Source organism: Mobula birostris, chromosome 8 (genome assembly GCF_030028105.1).
Source record: "Mobula birostris isolate sMobBir1 chromosome 8, sMobBir1.hap1, whole genome shotgun sequence".
NCBI classification, from domain to species: Eukaryota; Metazoa; Chordata; class Chondrichthyes; order Myliobatiformes; family Myliobatidae; genus Mobula; species Mobula birostris.
The window spans coordinates 1933288-1959740 of NC_092377.1; the positions used below are offsets into that span (position 1 = coordinate 1933288).

Genomic DNA, 26453 nt, shown 5'->3' on the forward strand with positions numbered 1-26453 from the left:
TGGTGGAGCCTTGAATCCTAATCCTGCTGAGAAAAACAAACTACAGGAAGTGCGTCAATACAATGTAACATACCAAGAGTATGGTTTTATTCCATTCCTGTCAGATCAGCGATGCTCCATATGTCTTGTTTGTAATATTGTACTATCTAATGAAGCTTTGAAACCATCAAGATTGCCGGAACACTTCCACAACAGACACCCTAAAAAGGCTACTTTTGGTATTACTCAGTTCCAGAAGATGAAAAGCTTCGCACATTCAAGTCATTTGTGAAGGCAGATGTTGGTAAGACCTCAGACAAAGTTAGGAATTAAAAGGTTGAGCATGGTGCGACTAGAGTCCTGGTTTTCTATGTTTCTTAAAGAGGAATTACAGAGGCATGAGAGAGGAGTTGGTCAGAATTGATTGGAAAAGAAAATTAGTGGGAAGTTAGAGGATTGGGAAGCTTTTAAAAACCAACAGAAGACAATTAAAAAAGTCATTAAGAAAGTAATTAAGAATCCTGCTGAAGGGTCTCGGCCTGAAACATCGACTGTACTCTTTTCTATAGATGCTGCTTGGCCTGCTGAGTACCTCCAGCATTTTGTGTGTGCTACTTGGATATTAAGCATATTTTCTCTTTTTTGTGATTAAGAAGATAAAGATGGAATATGAAAGTAAGCTAGCCAATAATTTTAAAAGGATACCAAGAGTTTCTTCAGATACATAAAGTGTAAAAGAGAGGTGAGAGTGGATAACAGACTGCTGGAAAACGATGCCGGAGAGGTAGTAATGAGGGACAAGGTTAATGAAAGACAACCTGAATAAGTATTTTGCATCAACCAACACACACACAAACGCTGGGTGGCCACTGGGAGATCCCGTTCTCCTGGCAGACAAAGCATAGGTGCTCGGCGAAATGGTCTCCCAATCTACGTCAGGTCTCACCGCTTTACCTGGAAGGACTGTTTAGGTCCCTGAATGGTTGTGAGGGTGAAGGTGTAGACACAGTATTTTGCAACAGTCTTCACGGTGGAAGGCACTAGCAATATAGTGAAAACTCCAGGTTCAGGAATCATGAAGTGTGGTGAAAACTCCAGGTTCGGGAATTACGAAGTATGGTGAAAACTCCAGGTTCAGGAATCATGAAGTGTGTGAAGTTAACATAACTAGACATAAGGTTCTTGAGAAACTGAAAGTTTCAAAGAAGACAAGTCACCTGGACCAGATGGTGTACATCTCAAAGTTCTAAATGAAGTGCCTGAAGAGATAGTGGAGGCATTAGTAATGATTTTTCAAGAATCACTAAATTCTGGAATAGTTGCAGAAGAATGGAAAATTGCAAATGTCTCTACACTCTTCAAGAAGGGAGAGAGGCAAAAGAAATTATAGGCCAGTTAGTCTGACCTCTGTGGCTGGGAAGATGTTGGAGTTGGTTATCAAGAATGAAATCGCAGGGTACTTGGAGGCACACCATGAAATAGGCTGTGGTCAGCATGGTTTCATCAAGGGAAAATCTTGCCTGGCAAATCTATTGGAATTTTTTGAAGAAATAACAAGCAGGTTAGACAAAGGAGAATCGGCTGGTGTTGTGTACTTGGATTTTCAGAAGGCCTTTCATAAGTTGCCACACATGAGGCTGTTTAATAAGCTATGAGCCCATTACAGGAAATATTCCAGCATGGAGAAAGCAGTGGCTGATTGGCAGGAGGCAAACAGTGGTAATAAAGAGAGCCTTTTCTGGCTGCTGTCGGTGACTTGTGGTGTTCCATAAGGAACTGTGTTGGGGCCAATTCTTTTTCCATTTTATGTCAATGATTTGGATGATGGAATTGATGACTTTGTTGCTAATTCTGCAGATGATATGAGGATAGGTGGAGGGCAGGTAGTTTTTAGGAAGTAGAGAGGCTACAGAAGGATTTAGATTAGGAGAATGGACAAAGAAATGTCAGTTGGAATACAGTGTCGGAGAATGTATGGTCATGCACTTTGGTAGAAGAAAGGAAAAGGTTGACTAGGTTGACTATGAAAGTACAAAAATCTGAGATGCATAGGGACTTGGGAGTCCTTGTGCAGGATTCCTTAAAGGTTAATTTGTAGGCTGAGTTGGTGGTGAGGGAGGCAAATGCAACGTTAGCATTCATATAAAGAGGATTGGAAAATAAAAGAAAGAATGTAATGTCGAGACTTTATAAAGCACTGGTGAGGCCTCACTTGGAGTATTGTGAACAGGTTTGGGCCCCTTACCTTAGAAAGGATGTGCTAAAATTGGAGAGGGTTGAAAGGAGCTTCACAAAAATGATACCAGGATTGAAAGGCTTGTCATATGAAGAGTGTTTGATGGCTCTGGGCCTGTATTTGCTGGAATTCAGAAGGATGAGGGGTGTTCTCATTGAAACCAATCGAACAATGAAAGGCCTCGATAGAGTGGATGTGGAGAGGATGCTTCCGATGGAGGGAGAGTCTAAGACAGAGGTCATAGCCTCAGAATACAGGAGTGTCCTTTTAGAATGGAGATGAGGAGGAATTTGTTTACCCAGAGAGTGGTGAATCTGTGGAATTTTTTACCACAGGCAGCTGTGAAAGCCAAGTCTGTATGTATATTTAAGGCAGAGAGTGATGGATTCTTGATTGGTCAGGGACTGAAAAGATGCGGGGAGAAGGTAGGAGATTGGGGCTGAGAGGAAAATTGGATCAGCCATGATGAAGTGGCGGAGCAGATTCGATAGGTGAAATGGCCTAATTCTGCTCCAATATCTTATGCTGTTATGGTCATTTGCCAAGAAAGTTAAATTTACCTTGATTGTGGTCTCATTGCTTCTTATAACATTTCCAAAATGATTGAAAGTGTGTAAAATCTCATAAAATTGGTGAAAGATTAATAATGTCTACTCATCACAGAGAGGAGTGCTCACCACTGTTCTCAAAATTGATACCAGTATTTTAAAATCAATTCGTATGATTAATAACTCTATAGTTTGTCATATTGATGAAACGAGTGAAGACATTCAGTATCATCTATGCACAGAGCTACGAAAAATAGAATTTGGGATACAACTGGATGAATCAACTGTGCAAGACAACGAGGTATTGCTAATGGCATATGTACGGTTTATCAAAAATGGAAATGTTTATGAAGATTTTCTCTTTTATAAAAGGTTAGAAACAAATATTAATGGAGAATCAATCTACGACAAGCTCATAATATATATTGAGGATAAAAGTATTCTGATTAGGAACATGATTTCCTGTGCAACAGATAGAGCACCATATATAACAGGTTGCATGCTGCTTCAGTAGCATTTATGAAAAAAGAAATTCCAAGCCTATTTCCAATCCATTGTGTAATTCTTTGTTAACATATCACAGCCAAAAATCTCACTCAGTGACTTCTTTGAAGCATGACTCTTGTAATATATGCTATCAACAAAATTAAAGCTCTTCCATTAAATAGCAGAATAATTCACCAGTTATGCCAAGATAACGGTGAGGAGTTTGGACACTTGCTTCTTCACACTTAAGCGCATTAGCTGTCAAAAGGCTGTTTCTTAAAACGTTTCTTTGATCTTTTTGACACTGTGTTTGAATTTTTGCTCAAATCAAAGTCAACAAAAGCTTTGGAAACAAGGTTGAATTTCTATGTGGAGACGTGGCATATGCAGCCAATCTGTACAACAAAATGAACATTCTAAATATGAAACTGCAGGGTGAGAACGTCAATTTAATCCATGCAAAAAGTTCAGTGTCCACTTTTAGCAGAAAATTGGAAATATATAAGCAAAACACTGGGAGAAGAAATGTTCTCACTGTTTCCCTGCATGGAAAGTATGGCACTCTGTTTCACAGATGGTGATTTACAAGAGTACTGCTTACACCTGCAGCCACTGAAGAAGGATTTCAGAATCAATTCAAGGATTTGAATGATCTGGAAATTATGGACTGGGTAATTAACCCATTTCTTTGCAAGGTGGAAGAACAGAAAGGGAGCTTGCAAGAAGAAATTATCGAAATTCAGAATGATGAAGAAGCAAAAATGTTTTTCAAAAATGTTGGCTTTTGTGGCTACACTGTCATATGAAATTTCCTGGTCTTTGGAGAAGAGGCAAACTGCTCTTCATTACGTTTCCAACTTCCTACCTTGTTGAAAGAGGCTCCAGTGCAGTGAGCAGAAATCACTTGGACATTGTTACGAAGGGGGACTTAAGGCTTTTACTGTCACAAATTGAACCAGATATTTCAACTCTTGCTAAAAACCATCAAGCTCAAGGAATCACACTGATGGCAAAGCTGCTGTACAGCATACAGGTACCATGTAAGCTAGGTTTAAAGACAAATAAAAAATTAAAGCAGAATCATTTTTGTGTATGTTAGACATGTTTTTACATTATAGGGGCACCGGAAAGTACATTGTGCCTAAGAGGAATGTTGGTAAGTATGAAGGTGCTTTCGTGGGGCATTGGCGAGCATGAAAATGTTTTGGGGGGGGCATTGGGCTAAAAAAGGTTGGGAAACACTGATTAGACAATGTCCACCTCTCTGTCCTCATCAAACCTCTCAATCAAATTTGTGAGGCCTGATTTCCAATGCAGAAAGCCATGCTGACTATCTTTACTGGTCTTTGTAAATGAATCCTAATTATACAGAATCACTTTCCAATAACTTTCCCACAATAGCATAAGGCTCACCAGGCTAAAATTCTTTGGCTTCTCCTTGCAGCCCTCCTTAAATAAAGGTACTTAGCCACCCTACTTCCAGTTCGTAACCAGGGATGAGAAAAATACAAAGATACCAAACAGGACCGCAGAAATTTCTTCTCGTCTGCCACAATGTCCTGGTGGCTTTGGTTACACGGCAGTTAGTGTAACGTTTTTCCAGTCTCAGCCACCTGGATTCAATTCCAACTGCTGCCTGTAAGGAGCTTGTACATTCACCCCTTGACCACGTGGGTTTCCTCCAAGTGCTCTGCTTTCCTCTCAGGTTCCAAAGTCGTACTGGTTAATAGGGTAATTGGTTACATGGGTGTAATTGGGCAGCACCACTCATTTGGCCATGCTGTAACTCTAAATAAAATAAAATAAATAACATATTTGGTCAGGCCCAGGGGACATATGGACCTCAGGACCACCAACATATCCTCCTTTGTGATGTCAACATTTTTTTTAAAATAACACTATTCTCTGGCCTGAATTCTCTAGCTTCATCAATGTTTTCCATGGTAAGTCTGCCTCTGCAAATGCTTCCTGACTAGCGGACGTCCTTTAAGTTTCTTTTTTGTTTCAGATGCACCATCTGCAGAGTCACGTGCCTCCATATGATTTAAGCAGTACTCGTGTACTTTTGAACAAGGGCGATGGAAGTGTTTATCTAATCCAGTGGATTCCAGTTCACTGGGACACAGTGGACCAGTACATTTTGGCCCTATTAACAGGCTGTCCCAATTAAATGAAGCTACATGACAATAGTTAAAAAGGTATTAAAAAAATGACATGGGAGTATGGGATGTCCAGGGAGGGGTGGCACCTGTGCTGAAGGGGCAATCCTGGGGCAGCTCATTCACCTTTCATCGCCACTGGACACTTAGCTCTTACCTGTTTGCATGTAACTGCGGCCAGATCCCAATATACTGCTTTGACAAGCGGGCTAAACCGGGTGAGGGTAGCCAGGTGCCTGTCCTAGCATCTGAAGTCAACTACGGCAGACTTGAGTGAAGTTCAATAGCCAGGAAAGTGGTTCTGCAATGTTCCACGGAGAGCAAAGATCGTGACAAGGCACAAGAGAACCATTGAACCATAGAACCATAGAAACTACAGCACAGAAACAGGCCCTTTGGCCCTTGGCTGTGCCGAACCATTTTCTGCCTAGTCCCACTGACCTGCACACGGACCATATCCCTCCATACACCTCCCATCCATGTATCTGTCCAATTTATTCTTAAATGTTAAAAAAAAACCGCATTTACCACCTCGTCTGGCAGCTCATTCCATACTCCCACCACTCTCTGTGTGAAGAAGCCCCCACTAATGTTCCCTTTAAACTTTTCCCCCCTCATCCTTAACCCATGTCCTCTGGTTTTTTTCTCCCCTTGCCTCAGTGGAAAAAGCCTGCTTGCATTCACTCTATCTATACCCATCATAATTTTATATACCTCTATCAAATCTCCCCTCATTCTTCTACGCTCCAGGGAATAAAGTCCTAACCTATTCAACCTTTCTCTGTAACTGAGTTTCTCAAGTCCCGGCAACATCCTTGTAAACCTTCTTTGCACTCTTTCAACCTTATTTATATCCTTCCTGTCAAGGTCATCCATTGCAACCAAGGAAGACCACAGTTTGTGACACTTGCTCGTACCATTGGACACAGACTGCTGAGGTTTAGAGAGTGGAGCTGCCCCAGTGCATTTTCACTTTAAATATTCTCCCACACAGCACTGCCTTCATGCAATGCTTTACAATTGCATCCTCCAAATCTAAATTTTCCTGGTAACATTTCAGATGATTGTTGATTCTTTTCAATTTTTTATAGTTCCTAACTTGTTGAAGTAGTGAAATCATTTCATTTCTACTCCCAGCCATTTCTGGCATCTGCACATCTGAATGCTTGAAACCGCAGTGAGCAAAACGTTTCCGAGTTGTCTTACTGCTTGTTTATTACCAATCATCAGTGACAAAAATCGCTGCTTTTAGGACACAAACATGCAACTGATACTATTTAGAAATTGTTCATGGTGTTGTGTCTGACGGCCATACAAGAGTGCGGGACTGTTGTTTGCGAGAAACTTGGGCAACATTTTCTGTCCCAATTAAGCAGTAGTGTGTCCCAAATAACCTAAATGAAGCTTGGCTATTTTCTTGATTTGTCTTTGTCTTTTAAGAGCTGTATCAAATAAGTGGCTGCCCCAATTAACCGATAGCGCAATTAAGCGGAATCCACTGTAATTCGGTGGACACTACCAGGTTACCAGTATTGACAGCAACTGTCAAAGCCAGACCCTAATTCCTCAGGGGCACCTATCTACATATTAATTTGCAGTCAGGAAATAGACTTACCGAATTGGTTCCCAAGATCTGTAAAGCGGCTTTATCAGACTCAAGAAGCTTGGCCACCATCTTGAGGAAGCTCTCTACAAACAAGTTGATGCTTTGGCAGTGACAGGCCATCAGGAGTTGGTCCAGAGCCTCCATGGCAATACACACATATCTGATGGACAAGCAAGCATACACACCATAAGGAAATACAGCTACCTCATCAACCCTTCCACACGTGCCTCCCTTCCCATATAATACATAGGCCATTTGGCCCATCATGTCTGCTCTGCAATTCCATTATATGTGATTTATTTCCACTCTCAACCCCCATTCCTCTGCCTTTTCCCTGTAACCTTTGATGACTACCTAAGCAAGAATTTATCAACCTCTACTTTAAATTTACCCAATGATTTGGCCTCTAGACCCATCTGTGGCAATGAATTCCACAGCTTTACTACTGTCTGGCTAAAGAAATACCTCCTAATCTCTGTTCTAAATGGATGTCCTTCTATACTGAGGATGAGCCACCTGGTCCTAGACTCCCCAACTATAGGAAACATTCTCTCCATGTCCACTCTATCTAGACCTTTCAATATTCAGTAGGTTTCAATTAGATTCTCCCCCCCCCCCCCCCCGCCACAACATTCTTCTAAACTCCAACGAGTACAGGTCCAGAGCCATCAAATGCTCCGGGCCTGTATGTTAATCCCTTCATTTCCAGGGTCATTCTCATTTTGCTTGAAGATGGCGGCACGTGTGTATCGCGAGGCTCAGTGTCTCACCAGATTTCAAAAAATAGTGTTACTTTATCTGCTTGTTTCCTGCATGTTTGCTTGATTTGGCTATGTGAACTACACCTACAGCAAACAGTCACTTTTGGACATTAACTATCGATGCACCAACACAGTTTTGGACTATCCATTCAACTTTGACCAACTACCTCTGGAGTTAGTAAGGAGACCACGGACCTGCATTCAACTCGCTCCGGCTGGAAGGGCCCGGCGCTGGCGTCAAGACCGTAAACAAAGACGAGGAGGCGTGGAGGTTTGCGTGCTAGGCTAAGGCTAAATCCACACCGGCCAGCGCTACCGAGCATTTTCCTCGCCAATGTTTGGTCTCTGACAAACAAGCTGGATGAACTAAGGACTTGGACCCTCACACAAAGAAGGCTTACGGATTGCAACGTCATGTTTTTTACAGAGACGTGGCTAAACAGTGATGTCCCGAACAACATGTGGAACTGGAAGGGTTCAAGGTCTTCAGGGCTGACAGAGCTGCAACAGCGACAGGTAAAAGTAGGGGAGGTGGTTTATGCATCTACGTGAATCGATCATGGTGTACTAACTCTACCATTGCTGACACTTATTGCTCTGCTGATCTGGAATACCTGATTATTAATTGTAGACCTTTTTATCAACCTCGAGAGTTTACATGCATCATTGCTGTCGCAGTTTATGTTCCACCGGATGCTAATATTAAAGTAGCCATGAAAGACCTCAGTGTCGCTATTAGCAAGCCACAGACATTGCATCCAGACAGAGCCTTTACTGTCGCTGGGAACTTTAATCATTGTAACCTACGTACCGTGCTTCCAAGATTTTACCAAAATGTATCATGCACCACCAGGGGTAATAAAACCTTACATCATGTCTACACAAATGTGGCTGACGCTTACAAAGCCACTACCCTCCCCCACCTGGGACCGTCCGACCATCTTTCATTGTTTCTGTTTCCCAAGTGTAGCCAGGTCATTAAACGTGTGAAACCCACAATGAAGACTATTAAGATCTGGCTGGAGGGTGCTGACTCTGCTCTTCAGCACCAATTCCAGCACACAGACTGGAGCACGTTTGCTGCCCATGCCACCACAGACTCTCAGATTAACATTGATTTATACACCAACTCTGTCCTTCAGCATATCAACAAGTGTGTAGATAGTGACATCACAAAAACAAATAAAAGTTTCCCCAATCAGAAACCATAGATGAACAGAGAAGTTCGCCTCCTGTTCAAAGCCAGAAATTCAGTCTTCAGGTCTGGAGACCGGGAGGCTTACAGCTCAGCCGGGGCCAACCTGAGGAGGGGAATCTCTCAGGCTAAACACATATACAAACAGAGAATCGAGGAGCATTTCAACTCTTCGGACCCCCGGCACATGTGCCGTGGCATACAGGTCATTACAGACTTCAAACCACCTAGTACGGTGCCCCCTTCCAGCTCTGCTTCCCTCCCTGTTGAGCTCAATTACTTCTACGCTCGCTTTGACCGAGAGAACAAGGATGTCACCCTCAAAGCGGATCTCCCACCTGGTGAACTGCCTCTCTCACTTTCCACCTCCGATGTTTGTGCCACTCTGAGCAGGGTGAATGTACGGAAGGCAGCTGGTCCGGATGGAATACCTGGCTGTGTGCTCAGAGTCTGTGCAGGGCAGTTGGCCCGGGTCTTCACAGACATTTTCAATCTGTCCCTGGCCCAGGCAGTTGTCCCCACAAGCTTCAAGATCGCCACCATCGTGCCAGTGCCGAAGCATTCCACTGCCACGGGCCTGAATGACTTCCACCCAGTTGCACTCACCCCCATCATTGCAAAGTGCTTTGAGAGACTGGTTCTATCACATCTGAAATCCTGTCTGCCCACTACCCTGGACCCCCATCAATTTGCCTATCGCACCAATAGGTCAACAGAGGACGCCATCTCCACGGCACTTCACTCTGCCCTGACCCACCTGGCCAGCCCCAACTCTTACGTCAGAATGCTGTTCATTGACTTTAGTTCGGCATTCAATACTGTGATCCCCTCCAATCTGATCACCAAACTTCGCCAGCTTGGTATCAGCTCATCCCTCTGCAATTGGACCTTGGACTTTCTGACCAACAGACCCCAATCAGTTAAGTTAGACAACCTCTCCTCCTCCACTCTCACCCTGAGCGTGCCTCAAGGCTGTGTGCTGAGCCCTCTTCTGTACTCCCTTTTCACCTATGACTGCGTTCCTGTACATGGTTCTAACTCCATAATCAAGTTCATAGACGACACCACGGTGGTTGGCCTGATCAGAGGGGACGACAAGACTGCCTACAGGGATGAGGTCCAGCACCTGGCCGCGTGGTGTGCCGACAACAACCTGGCCCTTAACACCCAGAAGACCAAGGAGATCATTGTGGACTCAGGCGTGCTAGGAGCCACATTCATGTCCCCATCTACATCAACGGAGCTGTAGTGGAACATGTAACAAGCTTCAAATTCCTTGGTGTCCACATTTCTGAGAATCTCACCTGGTCCCTGAACTCCTCCATCCTGATCAAAAAGGCGCAACATAGAAACATAGAAAATAGGTGCAGGAGTAGGCCATTCGGCCCTTCGAGCCTGCATCGCCATTCAGTATGATCATGGCTGATCATCCAACTCAGAACCCTGCACCAGCCTTCCCTCCATACCCCCTGATTCCCGTAGCCACAAGGGCCATATCTAACTCCCTCTTAAATATAGCCAATGAACTGGCCTCAACTGTTTCCTGTGGCAGAGAATTCCACAGATTCACCACTCTCTGTCCCCTCGTTCTGGACTTCCCCAACATCAGGAACAATCTCCCTGCATCTAGCCTGTCCAATCCCTTTAGGTTTTTAAACGTTTCAATAAGATCCCCCCTCAATCTTCTAAATTCCAACGAATATAAGCCTAGTCGATCCAGTCTTTCATCAAATGAAAGTCCTGCCATCCCAGGAATCAATCTGGTGAACCTTCTTTGTACTCCCTCTATGGCAAGGATGTCTTTCCTCAGATTAGGGGGACCAAAACTGCACACAATACTCCAGGTGTAGTCTCACCATGGCCTCGTACAACTGCAGTAGTACCTCCCTGCACCTGTACTCGAATCCTCTTGCTATGAATGTCAGCATTCCATTCGCCTTTTTCACCGCCTGCTGTACCTGCATGCCCACTTTCAATGACTGGTGTACAATGACACCCAGGTCTCGTTGCACCTCCCCTTTTCCTAATCCGCCACCATTCAAATAATAATCTGTTTTCCTGTTTTTGTCACCAAAGTGGATAACTTCACATTTATCCACATTAAATTGCATCTGCCATGAATTTGCCCACTCACCTAACCTATCCAAGTCACCCTGCATCCTCTTAGCATCCTCCTCACAGCTAACACTGCCGCCCAGCTTCGTGTCATCCGCAAACTTGGAGATGCTGAATTTAATTTCCTCATCTAAGTCATTAATATATATTGTAAGCAACTGGGGTCCCAGCACTGAGCCTTGCGGTACCCCACTAGTCACAGCCTGCCATTCTGAAAAGGTCCCGTTTATTCCCACTCTTTGCTTCCTGTCTGCCAACCAATTCTCTATCCACATCAATACCTTACCCCCAATACCATGTGCTTTAAGTTTGCACACTAATCTCCTGTGTGGGACCTTGTCAAAAGCCTTTTGAAAATCAAAATCCAAAGGCAACAGCGCCTTTGTTTCCTGCGGAGCATCAAGAAAGCTCACCTCTGTCCCAGGATACTGACAGACTTCTACTGCTGTACCATTGAGAGCATACTCACCAACTGCATCTCAGTGTGGTATGGCAATTGTCCCGTATTGGACCGCAAAGCACTGCAGCGTGTGGTGAAACTGCCCAGCGGATTATCGGCACCCAATTGCCCACCATTGAGAACATCTACCATAAACGCTGCCTGGGCAGGACGAAAAGCATTATCAAGGATGCATCTCACCCTAACCATGGACTTTTTACTCTCCTCCCATCCGCTAGGCGATACAGGAACCTCCGCTCCTGCACCAGCAGGCACAGAAAGAGTTTCTTCCCTGAGGCTGTGACCCTGCTGAACCTCACATCACAGCGCTAAGCAGTATTGCACCTATATTGTACTGTCTCAGTACTTTTATAGTTGTGTGCTGTAGCACCTACTTTTTATTCGCAGTTATTTTGTAATAAAGAGAAAAGGCTCTCTTTATTACTACTGTTTGCCCCCTGCCAATCAGCCACTGCTTTCTCCATGCTGGAATATTTCCTGTAATAGGCTCATAGCTTATTAAGCAGCCTCATGTGTGGCAACTTATGAAAGGCCTTCTGAAAATCCAAGTACACAACACCAACCGATTCTCCTTTGCCTATCCTGCTTGTTATTTCTTCAAAGAATTCCAATAGATTTGCCAGGCAAGATTTTCCCTTGATGAAACCATGCTGACCACAGCCTATTTCATGGTGTGCCTCCAAGTACCCTGAGATCTCATTCTTGATAATCAAATCCAACATCTTCCCAGCCACTGAGGTCAGACTAACTGGCCTATAATTTCCTTTCTTTCGCCTCTCTCCCTTCTTGAAGAGTGTAGAGATAGTCCAAAACTGTTGGTGCATCGATAGTTAATGTCCAAAAGTGACCGTTTGCTGTCAGCGTAGTTCGCATAGCCGAATTGAGCGAACGCGCAGGAAACAAGCAGATGAATTAACGCAAACACAAGGAAATCTGCAGATGCTGGAATTTCAAGCAACACACATCAAAGTTGCTGGTGAACGCAGCAGGCCAGGCAGCATCTCTAGGAAGAGGTACAGTTGACGTTTCGGGCTGAGACCCTTCGTCAGGACTAACTGAAAGAAGAGCTAGTAAGAGATTTGAGAGTGGGAGGGGGAGGGGGAGATCCAAAATGATAGGAGAAGACAGGAGGGGGAGGGATGGAGCCAAGAGCTGGACAGGTAATTGGCAAAAGGGATATGAGAGGATCACGGGACAGGAGGCCCAGGGAGAAAGAAAAGGGGGGAGGGGGGAACCCAGAGGATGGGCGAGGGGTATAGTGCGAGTGACAGAGGGAGAAAAAGGAGAGAGAGAAAAAAAATTAATAACAATAAATAAATAAATAACGGATGGGGTATGAAGGGGAGGTGGGGCATTAACGGAAGTTAGAGAAATCAATATTCATGCCATCAGGTTGGAGGCTACCCAGACGGAATATAAGGTGCTGTTCCTCCAACCTGAGTGTGGCTTCATTTTTACAGTAGAGGAGGCCGTGGATAGACATGTCAGAATGGGAATGGGACGTGGAATTAAAGTGTGTGGCCACTGGGAGATCCTGCTTTCCCAGGCAGACAGAGCATAGGTGTTCAGCGAAACGGTCTCCCAGCCTGCATCAAGTCCTGCCAATATATATTGGGAGCACCGGACGCAGTATATCACCCCAGTCGACTCACAGGTGAAGTGTTGCCTCACCTGGAAGGACTGTTTGGGGCCCTGAATGGTGGTAAGGGAGGAAGTGTAAGGGCATGTGTAGCACTTGTTCCGCTTACAAGGATAAGTGCCAGGAGAGAGATCAGTGGGGAGGGATGGGGCAGGGACGAATGGACAAGGGAGTCACGTAGGGAGCGATCCCTGGGGAAAGCAGAGAGGGGGGGAAGGAAAGGTGTGCTTAGTGGTGGGATCCTGTTGGAGGTGGCGGAAGTTATGGAGAATAATATGTTGGACCCGGAGGCTGGTGGGGTGGTAGGTGAGGACAAGGGGAACCCTATTCCTAGTGGGGTGGCAGGAGGATGGAGTGAGAACAGATGTGCGTGAAATGGGGGAGATGCGTTTGAGAGCAGAGTTGATAGTGGAGGAAGGGAAGCTACTTTCTTTAAAAAAAGGAGGACATCTCCTTCGTCCTGGAATGAAAAGCCTCACCCTGAGAGCAGATGCAGCAGAGACAGAGGAATTGCGAGAAGGGGATGGCAGTTTTGCAAGAGACAGGGTGAGAAGAGGAATAGTCCAGATAGCTGTGAGAGTCAGTAGGCTTATAGTAGATATCAGTGGATAAGCTGTCTCCAGAGACAGAGACAGAAAGATCTAGAAAGGGGAGGGAGGTGTTGGAAATGGACCAGGTAAACTTGAGGACAGGGTAAAAATTGGAGGCAAAGTTAATGAAGTCAACGAGCTCAGCATGCATGCAGGAAGCAGCGACACTTCACCTGTGAGTTGGCTGGGGTGATATACTGCGTCCGGTGCTCCCGATGCGGCCTTCTATATATTGGCGAGGCCCGACACAGTCTGGGAGACTGTTTCGCTGAACACCTACGCTCTGTCTGCCTGAGAAAGCAGGATCTCCCAGTGGCCACACATTTTAATTCCACGTCCCATTCCCATTCTGATATGTCTATCCACGGGTTTTTGATCTCCCAGTGGCCACACATTTTAATTCCACGTCCCATTCCCATTCTGATATGTCTATCCACGGCCTCATCTACTGTTAAGATGAGACCACACTCAGGTTGGAGGAACAACACCTTATATTCCATCTGGGTAGCCTCCAACCCGATGGCATGAACATTGACTTCTCTAACTTCTGTTAATGCCCCTCCTTCTGTTCTTACCTCACCCGTTATTTATTTATTTATATAAACACATTCTTTTTCTCTCTCTCCTTTTTCTCCCTCTGTCCCTCTCACTATACCCCTTGCCCATCCTCTGGGCTTTCTCCTCCCCTTTTCTTTCTCCCTGGGCCTCCTTTCCCATGATCCTCTCATATCCCTTTTGCCAATCAACTGTCCAGCTCTTGGCTCCATCCCTCCCCCTCCTGTTTTCTCCTATCATTTCGGATCTCCCCCTCCCACTTTCAAATCTCTTACTATCTGTTCTTTCAGTTAGTCCTGATGAAGGGTCTCGGCCCGAAACGGCAACTGTACCTCTTCCTATAGATGCTGCCTGGCCTGCTGTGTTCACCAGTAATTTTTATGTGTGTTGCTTGAAATAAATTAACACTATTTTTCGAAATCTGGTAAGACACTGAGCCTCGTGATACACACGCGCCGCCATCTTCGGGCAAAGAAGCACTCAGCCAGATGGTTTGAGATGTGTCATGATGCAGGGAGTATCACGAGCAAGGCGAATGAACTTAGAACGTGGATCAATACGTGGAACTATGACGTTGTGGCCATTACAGAGACTGGGATGTCGCAGGGGCAGGAATGGCTGCTGAGGGTGCTGGGCTTTAGACATTTCAAAAAAGACAGAGAGTGAGGCAAAAGAGGTGGGGGAGTTGCACTGCTAATCAGGGATAGTGTCACAACTGCAGGGAAGGAGGAAGTCATGGAGGGATTGTCAACAGGGTCATTGTGGGTGGAAGTCAGACACAGGAAGGGAGAGGTAAATCTACTAGATTTTATAGACCCCCCCAATAGTAACAGAGACATTGAGGATCAGATAGGGAGGCAGATTCTGGAACTATGCAATAGGGTTGCTGTGATGGGTGATTTTAACTTTTGCCAATATTGACTGGCATCTCCTTAGAGCAACAGGCTTAAATGGGGTGGAGCTTGTTAGGTGTGTTCAGGAACATTTCCTGACACAATATGTAAACAAGCCAACAAGAGGAGAGGCTGTAAATGATTTGGTATTGGAAAATGATCCTAGTGAGGTGTCAGATCTCTTGGTGGGAAAGCATTTTGGAGGTAGTGATCACAACTCTATCTCCTTCACCATAGCACTGGAGAGGATAGGAACAGACAATTTGGGAAAACATTTAATTGGGGTCGGGGGAAATAGATGCTATCAGACAGGAACTTGGGGAAATACATTGGGAGCAGATATTCTCAGGGAAATGCATGGCTGAAATGTGGCAAATGTTCAGGGAACATTTGCATGACATTCTTTATAGGTATGTTCCATTGAGGCAGGGACAGGTGGTAGGGTAAAAGAACCATGGTGTACAAGGGATGTAGAAAGTCTAGTTAGGAAGAAAAGAAAAGCCTACGAAGGGTTCAAGAAACTAGATACTGTTAGAGCTCTAGAAAACTACAACGATCCCAGGAAGGAGCTCAAGAATGGAATTAGGAGATCTAGAAGGGGCCATGAGAAGACCTTGGTGAGCAGGAGAAAGGAAAACCCCAAAGCATTCTACAAGTATGTGAAGAGCAACGTGAGAGCCATGTGAGAATAGGACCAATCAGGTGTGACAGTGGAAACGTGTGCATGGAGCCGGAAGAGGTAGCAGAGGTACTTAATGCATACTTTGCTTCAGTACTAATTTCCCCTGGGATCAATAAAGTATGACTATGACTATGAATATGACTATGACTATGTGTTCACCAGTGTAAGGACCTTGAGAATTGTGGGGATGACTTACAGTGAACTGAAATGCTTGAGTATATAGACATTAAGAAAGGGATGTGCTGGAGCTTTTGAAAGGTATTAACATAGAAACATAGAAAACCTAAACACAATACAGGCCCTTCGGCCCACAAAACTGTGCCAAACATGTCCTTACCTTAGAAATTACCTAGGGTTACCCATAGCCTCTATTTTTCTAAGCTCCATGTACCTATCCAGGAGTCTCTTAAAAGACCCTATCGTATCCACAATTAAGTTAGATAAGTCACGGGACTGAACAAGATGTACCCCAGGCTACTGTGGGAAGTGAGGGAGGAGATTGCTGAGCCTCTGGTGATGATCCTTGCATCATCAATAGGGACAGGAGAAGTTCCGGAGGATTGAAGGGTTGCAAATATTGTTCCCTTGTTCAAGAAATGGAGTAGAGATAACCCAGGAAATTACAGAGCAGTGAGGTTTGCTTCAGTGGTGGGCAAGTTGTTGAAGAAGATCCTGACAGGCAGCATCCATGAGCACTTGGAGAGACATAATCTGATTAGGGATAGTTAGCATGGCTTTGTCAAGGGCAGGTTGTGCCTTACGAATCTGACTGAATTCTTTAAGGATTTAACGAAACACATTGATGAAGGTAGAGTAGTGAGTGTATGGATTTCAGTAAGGCATTTGAGAAGGTGCCCCACTTTCTGAAGGTGCTCATTCAGAAAGTAATAAGGCATGTGATCCAAGGAGATCTTGCTTTGTAGATCCAGAATATCCTTGTCCACAGAAGGCAAAGGGTGGTTGTAGATGGTTCATATTCTGCATGGTAGATGGTGACCAGTGGTGTACCTCAGGGATCTGTTCTGGGACCCCTCCTCTTTGTGATTTTTATAAATGACCTGGATGAGGAAGTAGAAGGGTGGGTTAGTAAGTTTGCTGATGACACAAAAGTTGGGGGTGTTGTGGATAGTCTGGAGGGTTGTCAGAAGTTACAGTGGGACATCGATAGGATGCAGAACTGGCAGATGGAGTTCAACCCAGATAAGTATGAAGTGGTTCATTTTGGTAGGTCAAATTTGAAGACAGAATATAATATTAATGGTAAGACTCTTGACAGTGTGGAGGATCAGCGAGGTCTTGGGGTCCATGTCCATAGGACACACAAAGCTGCTATGCAGGTTGACAGCATTGCTAAGTATGGTGTGTTGGCCTTCATCAACTGTGGGATTGAGTTCAAGAGCCGTGAGGTAATGTTAAAGCTATATTCACCAGGGAAAAAGACCTTGGCAATTGTGGGGATGACTTACAGTAGACTGAAACGTTTGCGCACATAGACATTAAGAAAGAGGATGTGCTGGAGCTTTTGAAAAGCATTAAGTTAGATAAGTCACCGGGACTGGATGAGATATACCTCAGGCTACTGAGGGAAGCGAGGGAGGAGATTGCTGAGCCTCTTGCAATGATCTTTGCGTCATCAGTAGGGACAGGAGAATCACCAGGGGATTGAAGGGCTGCAAATGTTGGTACCTTGTTCAAGAAAGGGAGTCAAGATAACCCAGGAAATTATAGACCAGTGTGTCTGACCTCAGTGGTGGGCAAGTTGTTGGAGAAGACCCTGAGAGATAGGAATTATGAACATTTGGAGAGATTAGGGATAGTCAGCATGGCTTTGCCAAGGGCAGGTTGTGCCTTACAAGCATGATTGAATTCTTAGAGGAATAATAAAACACATTGATGAAGGTAGAGATGGATGTAGTGTATATGGATTTCAGGAAGGCATTTGATAAGGTACTCCATGCCTGGCTCCTTCTGAAAGTAAGGAGGCTTGGGATCCATGGTGACCTTGCTTTGTGGATCTAGAATTGGCTTGCCCACAGAAGACAAAGGGTGGTTGTAGGTGGTTCGTTTCCTGCATAGAGGTCGGTTGCCAGTGGTGTTCCGTTGGGATCTATTCTGGGACCCCTCCTCTGTTTTTTTTATAAATGACCGGAATGAAGAAGTAGAAGGATGGGTTAATAAGTTTGCTGATGACATAAAGGTTGGGGGTGTTGTGGATAGTCTGGAGTGTTGTCAGTGGTTATAGTGGGACATCGATAGGATGCAGAACTGGGCTGAGAAATGTCAGATTGACTTCAACCCAGTAAGTGTGAAGTAGTTCAATTTGGTAGATCCAATTTGAAGACAGAATATAATATAAATGGTAAGACTCTTGGCAGTGTGGAGTATCTGAAAGATCTTGGGGTCCCTGTTGAAAAGACACTCAAAGCTGCCACACAGGTTGACAGTGCTGTTAAGGAGGCATATGGTGTGTTGGCATTCATCAACTGTGGTATTGAGTTTAAGAGCCATGAGGTGATGTTACAGCTATATAAAACCTTAGTCAGACCCCACTTGCAGTACTGTGTTCAGTCTGGTCACCTCACTGCAGGAAGGATGGGGATACTATAGAGACAGTGCAGAGGAGATTTACAAGGATGTTACCAAGATTGGAGGGTGTACCTTATGAGAATAGGTTGAGTGAACTTGGCCTTTTCTCCTTGGTGGGACAGAGGATGAGAGGTGACCTGATAGAGGTGTATAAGATGATGAGAGGCATTGATCGTGTGGATAGTCAGAGGCTTTTTCCCAGGGCTGAATTTCTAACACAAGCGGGCACAGGTTTAAGGTGCTTGGAAGTAGGTACAAGGGGTTTGTCAGAGGTGTATTTTCACACAGAGTGTGCTGAGTACTTGGAATGTACTGCCAGTGACAGTGGTAGAGGCAGATACAATAGGATGTTTAAAGAGACTCCTAGATAGGTTCATGGAGCTTAGAAAAATAGAGGGCTGTGCAGTAGGGAAATTCTAGGCAGTTTCTAGATCATTGGCACAATACTGTGGGCCAAAGGGCCTGTAATGTGCTGTAGATTTCTTAAAAAAAGGTTATGAGAGGGACAGGTAGAGTAGACAGAAAGTATCTTTTTCCCCAGAGTTGAAATGTCTAATACCTAGACATGCATTTAAGGTGAGAGGGGGTAAGTCTTAGGTGTCTGTAATGTGCTGCTGGGGTGGTGGTAGAGGCAGATACATTAGAGATTTTTAAGAGATGCTTTGATTGGCACATGAATATGAGGAAAATGGAGAGATATGAGCATTGGGTCGGCATAATGGATTCATTTAGTTTGTCATTTGATTACTAATTTATTTGGTTCGGCACAACTTTGTGAGCCAAAGGGCTTGTTTCTGTGCTGTTTTGTTCCAAGTTCTCAAATGTGACATTTGCCTTTGTTGCCTCCCCATTCCGTTAACAAAGTGGCTACTACACAGATACAGATGCTCAGAGTTGGTTTGTGAACCCTCCCTTTATACAGGAGCAGAGTATATTCAAGGTAGTTGGCAAGCTATAGAGATTTGGCGTTAGTGCAAGAAAGTGGCACCGAATGCAGAGAGGCATCATGGCCTGCAGAGTGGCAATCATTAGTAGCAAACAATAGCAGCTGGTGGAGCAGACCAATTGGCTGAATGGCTTCTGCTCTTTGCAGCTCAGTGGGTCAGGCAGCATATGTCAGAGGGAAGGAGTTAAAGCCCTCCATCAGCATAGATTTCCAACTTTCCATGTTTTGACCTGAAACATGGATAATTCCCTTTCCCTCCCCTCCCCATTGATGCTGCTCTGTGGAAGTTGCAGTAAGGCAAGGGTTAACACACTATCCAGACAAGGATAGACTGCAGATAGAGAGCAGACAGCCCAGGTAAGAAAGGTCATTGAAAAGCATATACCACACATAAAATGCTGGATGAACTCAGCAGGCCAGGCAGCATCTATGGAAAAAAGTACAGTCAATGCTTTGGGCTGAAACCCTAACTTTCCAGTGGTCTGGAAACAAGATAAGTGAGACACATACACCATCTAAAGAACAATTGATTTACTAACTTCGAAGTATCTTCAATTGTCAGCTTGTAGCTTCTATTGACTTTTAACATATGTATTCTATATGGTGTTGTTCTTGCAAGTAAGGGATTCAAACACACGCAATTTACCAAATAGTCAATTTCCATAACTGATCAGCCAATTCTGTATAAAAATGGTGTTTCTTTGTTCTGAATTCAGAACAGTGTGTTGACAGGGGCCATGCTGTTCTCCTTGTGCACATTGAAAATAAAGTGTGGTTGAGTCTTGAGAGTGTGTAAAGGTCCAGTTATTTTATTTTAGTTATAGTTTTAGTTATTTTATTATAGGCAACAGCAGTTCAATCAGTTGAGCTCCATCAGCAGATTGTTTATAGTTCTAGACTTCAGTTCAATGCGGTCTCCTGTGCCTTCCACACTGTACAACAGAGCAACCTCGAGTGCCTCAATGACCTTTCTCTGTTACCAGCGAGGGTGGAGCATTGGCTGATCGGCAGAAATCAGAGACTGGGAATAAAGGCATCCTATTCTGGCTGGCTGCCGGTTACCAGTGGAATTCCACAGGGGTTGGTGTTGGGACTGCTGCTTTTTACCATGTATGTCAATGATTTGGACTGTAGGATTAATGGATTTGTGACTAAATTTGCCGATGATTCAAAGATAGCTGGAGGAGCGGGTAGAGTTGAGAAAACAGACAGCCTGCAGAGAGATTTAAATAGCTTAGAGGAATGGGCAAAGAAGTGGCAAATGAAATACAATGCTGGAAAGTGTACAGTCGTGCACTTTGGTGGAAGAAATAAACGGGCAGACTATTACTTAGATAGGGAGAGAATTCAAAATGCAGAGATGCAAAGGGACTTGGGAGTCCTTGTGCAGGATGCCCTAAAGGTTAACCTCCAGGTGGTGAAAAAGGCGAGTGCAATGTTGGCACTCATTTCTAGAGGTGTAGAATATAAGAGCAGGGATGTGAAGTTGAGGCTCTATAAGGCACTCAGACCACATTTGGAGTATTGCGTGCAGTTTTGGGCTCCTTATTTTAGAAAGGATATACTGATATTGGAAAGAGTTCAGAGAAGATTCACAAGAATGATTCCAGGAATGAAATGATTACTGTGTGAGGAACGTCTGGCAGCTCTTGGGCTGTATTCCCTGGATTTCAGGAGGATGAGGGGGGATCTCATAGAAATATTCCGAATGTTAAGAGGCCTGAACAGATTAGATATGGCAAAGTTATTTTCCATGGTAGGGGAGTCTTGGAAAAGAGGGCATGACTTGGATTGAAGAACATCCATTTAGAACTGAAATGTGGAGAAATTACTTTAGTCAGAGGATGGTAAATCTGTGGAATTTGTTGCCACGAGTGGCTGTGGAGGCCAAGTCACTGGATGCATTTAAGGCAGAGATAGATGGGTTCTTGATTAGCTAGGGCATCAAGGGGTATGGGGAGAAGGCAGAGGAGCGAGGATGACTGGAAGAATTGGATCAGCCCATGATCGAATGGCAGAGCAGACTCAATGGGCCGAATGGCCTACTTCTGCTCCAATATCTTATGGTCTTATGATTTTCTATGTCTTATATTCTTACCCATATCGGTGCCTAGCAACGTCTCTACTCAGTCTCTCTGCAAGATAGGCACCAATTCGGTCCAGCTTCTCTGGAGCTGAGAGGGCGTAGAATGTCAGCTTCTCCATGTTGGCTTTCACGAGCCCATCCTGTCGATAACAGTAAGGGCCAGTTAGATTTATCACCGCTAGGACTGGAGGAATAGATGAGTCTGAGGAACTTCCATCACTTTCCATGAGATGACGGTGGAGGAGGGGAGAGAGAAACAGGAGGGGAGGAGGGAAAGGGTGGCAAACACAAACACGGATACAGATACGGACACAGACGCACACACGGACAGACACACACACATATAGACACATGCATACACATGCACACACACACACACATACAGAAAATAGGGTAGAAAGAGACATTGGGAGTGAGTGTGGTTGCAGCCACTTCACTGAGGGGTACGGCCACATTCCACACTGGAACATATTTTAATGATTTGGACTTGAGTGGGGAAAAAATGGAATTTTTTCAAACCTTAGAAACGGAGGAGGAAACATGCCTCCTCCTACAAATGGACTCAGGGCACATCACACCATCTCTAATTCACCTATGATTAATTGACTACCAAAGGAATATGTGCAGGAGAAGATGGCAGCGCGACGACAGCGCGCGCGCGGCCTCTCCAGTGATGAATATCAAAAGTAGGGGATCGTGCACAATTCTGATTTGATGGAGACGGACGTGAGAGAACAGCGGAACATCTGGAAAACTTCTGAAATGCCGGCTTTGCTGCTGCTGCTACTGTGTGGTAACCGGAATCTCTGGAGCTGAAGGCCTCCAAATCCTCAGCTTTGCGTGTTTCAGCAGCCGGGGATGGGTCAAAGGCGCTCGGCAGAGGATGACACTCGGGAGACTGTATCGAGGGGCTGCTCGGAAGCTCGGAGTTTTCGGACGGATGGACTCAGTGTTGGCTGTGGTCGGCTGCTTCCAAGGCATCTGCAAGTTGACGGTGCCTGGACGTTTATGGCAGGGAGTTTCTCCCTTTTGCCACCTGCTATCGGGGACTCGGGAGTCCATCGACTCGGGGACTTTGAGACTTTTTTTACCGTGCCCATGGTTTGTTCTTCATCAAATTATGGTATTGCTTTGCACTGCTGTAACTATATGTTATAATTATGTGGTTCTGTCAGTGTTAGTCTTTGGTTTGTCCTGTCTTCTGTGATATCACTCCGGAAAAACATTGTATCATTTCTTAATACATGTATGCATTTCTAAATGACAATAAAAGACTGAGTGTTCTCATAATCTAATGAGAGGTTGGATTAACTTGCTTCATTTTCTCTGGAGCATCAAAAACTGAGGGGAGATCTGAGGTTTACAAGATTAGGAAAGGCATAGATCGAGTAGACTGACAGCATCTTCTTCCTAGGGTTGGATTGTCCAATACCTGAGGGATTACAATTAAGGTAAAATGGGGTAATTTCAAAGGAGTTGTGAGGGGCAAGTTTTTACACAGTGGGTAGTGGGTGCCTGGAATGTGCTGCCTGGAGGGGTGGTCGAGGAAGATACTTTCAGAGACTCTACACAACCATATGAACGTGTGGAAAATGGAAGGAGGTGGACATTGCGTAGGCATAGGGGCTTAGTTTAGTTAGCCATTTGATGATTAATTTAATGGGCTTGGCGCAACAATGTGGGCTGAAGAGCCCAGGCATTGGAACAGACTTAATGGGCTGAATGGCCTAATTCTGCTCCTATGTCTTGTGATTTATGGTCATGACCCGTGGTGTTCTGTTCCATGGTCAATGAATACATTCAGCCAGATCCCTGCCTACAGATACAATGCAAAAACTACTGATTTGCAGCATTTAATGCTTGAATTAATGGATCACTGTTTACCTCAGGGTCCTCAGGGAAGATGTTGTCCACTAGCCTCTTGTATCTTGGACGCAGAGCTCCGCAACAACCGCAAACACCTGCAAGAAGCACAGATGTGTTACTGACCCCCTTACTCATGCACCATTTGACTTCCTGTGGGAAAATACTGAACACTAAATTGGGCATATTTGTTGCAGCAATAATATCAGTTATTATGGAGACCAGATGATGACCAAAAGACCATAAGATCTAGGAGCAGAATTAGGCCATTTGGCCCATCGTGTCTGTTCCACCATTTCATTATGGCTGATCCAATTTTCCTCTCAGCCCCAGTCTTCTGCCTTCTTGAAGCAAAGAGTGGGAATAAACGGGACCTTTTCAGAATGGCAGGCGGTGACCAGTGGGGTACCGCAAGGCTCAGTGCTGGGACCTCAGTTGTTTACAATATATATTAATGACTTGGATGAGGGAATTAAATGCAGCATCTCCAAGATTGCGGATGACACGAAGCTGGGCGGCAGTGTTAGCTGTGAGGAAGATGCTAAGAGGATGCAGGGTGACTTGGATAGGTTGGGTGAGTGGGCAAATTCATGGCAGATGCAATTTAATGTGGATAAATGTGAAGTTATCCACTTTGGTAGCAAAAATAGGAAAACAGATTATTATCTGAATGGTGGCCGATTAGGAAAAGGGGAGGTGCAACGAGACCTGGGTGTCATTATACACCAGTCATTGAAAGTGGGCATGCAGTTACAGCAGGCGGTGAAAAAGGCAAATGGTATGCTGGCATTTATAGCGAGAGGATTCGAGTACAGGAGCAGGGAGGTACTACTGCAGTTGTACAAGGCCTTGGTGAGACCACACCTGGAGTATTGTGTGCAGTTTTGGTCCCCTAATCTGAGGAAAGACATCCTTGCCATAGAGGGAGTACAAAGAAGGTTCACCAGATTGATTCCTGGTGACTTTCATATGATGAAAGACTGGATGAATTAGGCTTATACTTGTTGGAATTTAGAAGATTGAGGGGGGAAACGTATAAAATCCTAAAGGGAATGGACAGGCTAGATGCAGGAAGATTGTTCCCGATGTTGGGGAAGTCCAGAACGAGGGGCCACAGTTTGAGGATAGAGGGGAAGCCTTTTAGGACCGAGATTAGGAAAAACTTCTTCACACAGAGAGTGGTGAATCTGTGGAATTCTCTGCCACAGGAAACAGTTGAGGCCAGTTCATTGGCTATATTTAAGAGGGAGTTAGATATGGCCCTTGTGGCTACGGGGGTCAGGGGGTATGGAGGGAAGGCTGGGGCGGGGTTCTGAGTTGGATGATCAGCCATGATCATAATAAATGGCGGTGCAGGCTCGAAGGGCCGAATGGCCTACTCCTGCATCTATTTTCTATGTATGTTTCTCCCTTTATCCCTTCAAGCTCGATTGATCAAGAATCGATCAACCTCTGCCTTAAGTATACCCAATGATTTGGCCATCACAAGAACTTGTGACAATAAACTATACAGATTCACCTTTCTCTATTGAAAGCAATTCCTCCTCACCTCCAGTCTAAAAGGACACCCCTCTATTCTGAGGTTGTCTCTTCTGCTCTTAAACTCCCCCACCATAGGAAACATCTTCTCCACATCTACTCAGTCGAGGCCTTTCAACATGCGATAGGTTTCAGTGAGGTTACCCCTCATTCTTCTGAATGCCAGTGAGCAGAAGCCCTGAGCTCCTCATATGGCAAACCTTTCAATCCTGGAATCATTTTCATGAACCTCCTTTGAACCCTCTCCAATGTCAGCACATCCTTTCTTCGATAAGGGGCCCAAAACTGCTCACAATACTCCAACTGAGACCTCGCTAGAGTTTTATAAAGCCTCAACATTCCATCCTTGCTTTTATATTCTAGTCATCTCGAAATGAATGCTAACATAACGTTTGCCTTCCTTGCCATCGACTCAACCTGCAAATTAACCTTCAGGGAATCCTGCACAACAATTCCAAAGTCCCTATGCCCCTCAGATTTTTGAATTATCCCTCTGTTTAGAAAATAATCTACCTTTTATTTCTTCTACCAAAGTGCACAACACTACCTGACATGATATTCCATCTGCAACTTCTTTACCCATTCTCCTAATCTGTCCGAGCCCTTCTGCAGCCTCTCTACTTCCTCAGAACTACCTGCCCCTCCACTTATCTTCGTAACATCTGTAAACTTGGTCACAATGCCATCCAAATCATTGACATATAGCATAAAAAGAAGTAGTCCCAACACAAAATGCTGGAAGAACTCAGCAGGCCATGCAGCATCTATGGAAAAGAGTAAACAGTCGATGTTTCAGGCCAAGACCCTCCATCAGGACTGGAAAAAAAAATCAGAGGTCAGAATAAGAAATTAGGGTGAGGACAGGAAGAAGTACAAGGTGGTAGGTGATAGTAGGTGATAGGTGAAACCAGGAGAGAGGGAGGGGTGAAATAAAGAGCTGGGAAGTCAATTGGTGAAAGAGATAAAGGCCTAGAGAAGGGGGAATTTGACAGGAGAGGACAGAAGACCATGGGAGAAAGGGAAGGGGGAAGGGCACCAGAGGGAGGTGATGGGCAGGCAAGGAGACAAGGGAGAGAGGGAAATGGGAATGGAGAATGGTGAGGGTGAAGGGTGGGGGCAATTACTGGAAGTTCAAGAAATCAATGTTCATGCCAACAGGTTGGAGGTACCCAGACAGAATATAAAGTGTTGCTCCTCCAACCTAACTGTGGTCTCATTGCGGCAGCAGAGGACTGACATGTCAGAATGGAAATGGGAAGGAGAATTGAAATGGGTGGCCACCAGGAGAGCCTGCTTTTTTTGGTGGTAGAGCATAGGTCTCACCACACCAGGAGCACCAGACGCAGTACATGACCCCAACAGATTCACGGGTGGAAGGACCACTCAGAGCCCTGAGTGGTAGTGATGAAGGAAGTGTAGGGGCAGGTGTGGCCTCCTATATATCAGTCCCTTTACCTTAAGCACTCTAATCAATTCTAATTAATTACACAACACCAAATCCAGAATAACAGCCCCCAGTGGGCTCATCC

The 26453-nt window shown here is 44.8% G+C and overlaps 1 protein-coding gene across 3 annotated transcripts in view; it reads right to left on the reverse strand.

Moving 5' to 3' along the window:
* The window catches only part of LOC140202111 (protein EFR3 homolog B-like), a 280457-nt gene that overhangs the window by 171592 nt on the left and 82412 nt on the right, over window positions 1–26453 (reverse strand). For all 3 annotated transcript variants that reach the window (XM_072266969.1, XM_072266968.1, XM_072266970.1), the window contains exons 2-4: window positions 23407–23483; window positions 21535–21662; window positions 7024–7174 (exon numbers count right to left, since the gene is read on the reverse strand). In XM_072266969.1, coding sequence (XP_072123070.1) covers window positions 7024–7174; window positions 21535–21662; window positions 23407–23483 — 356 coding nt within the window. The remainder of the gene's footprint in view (window positions 1–7023; window positions 7175–21534; window positions 21663–23406; window positions 23484–26453) is intronic.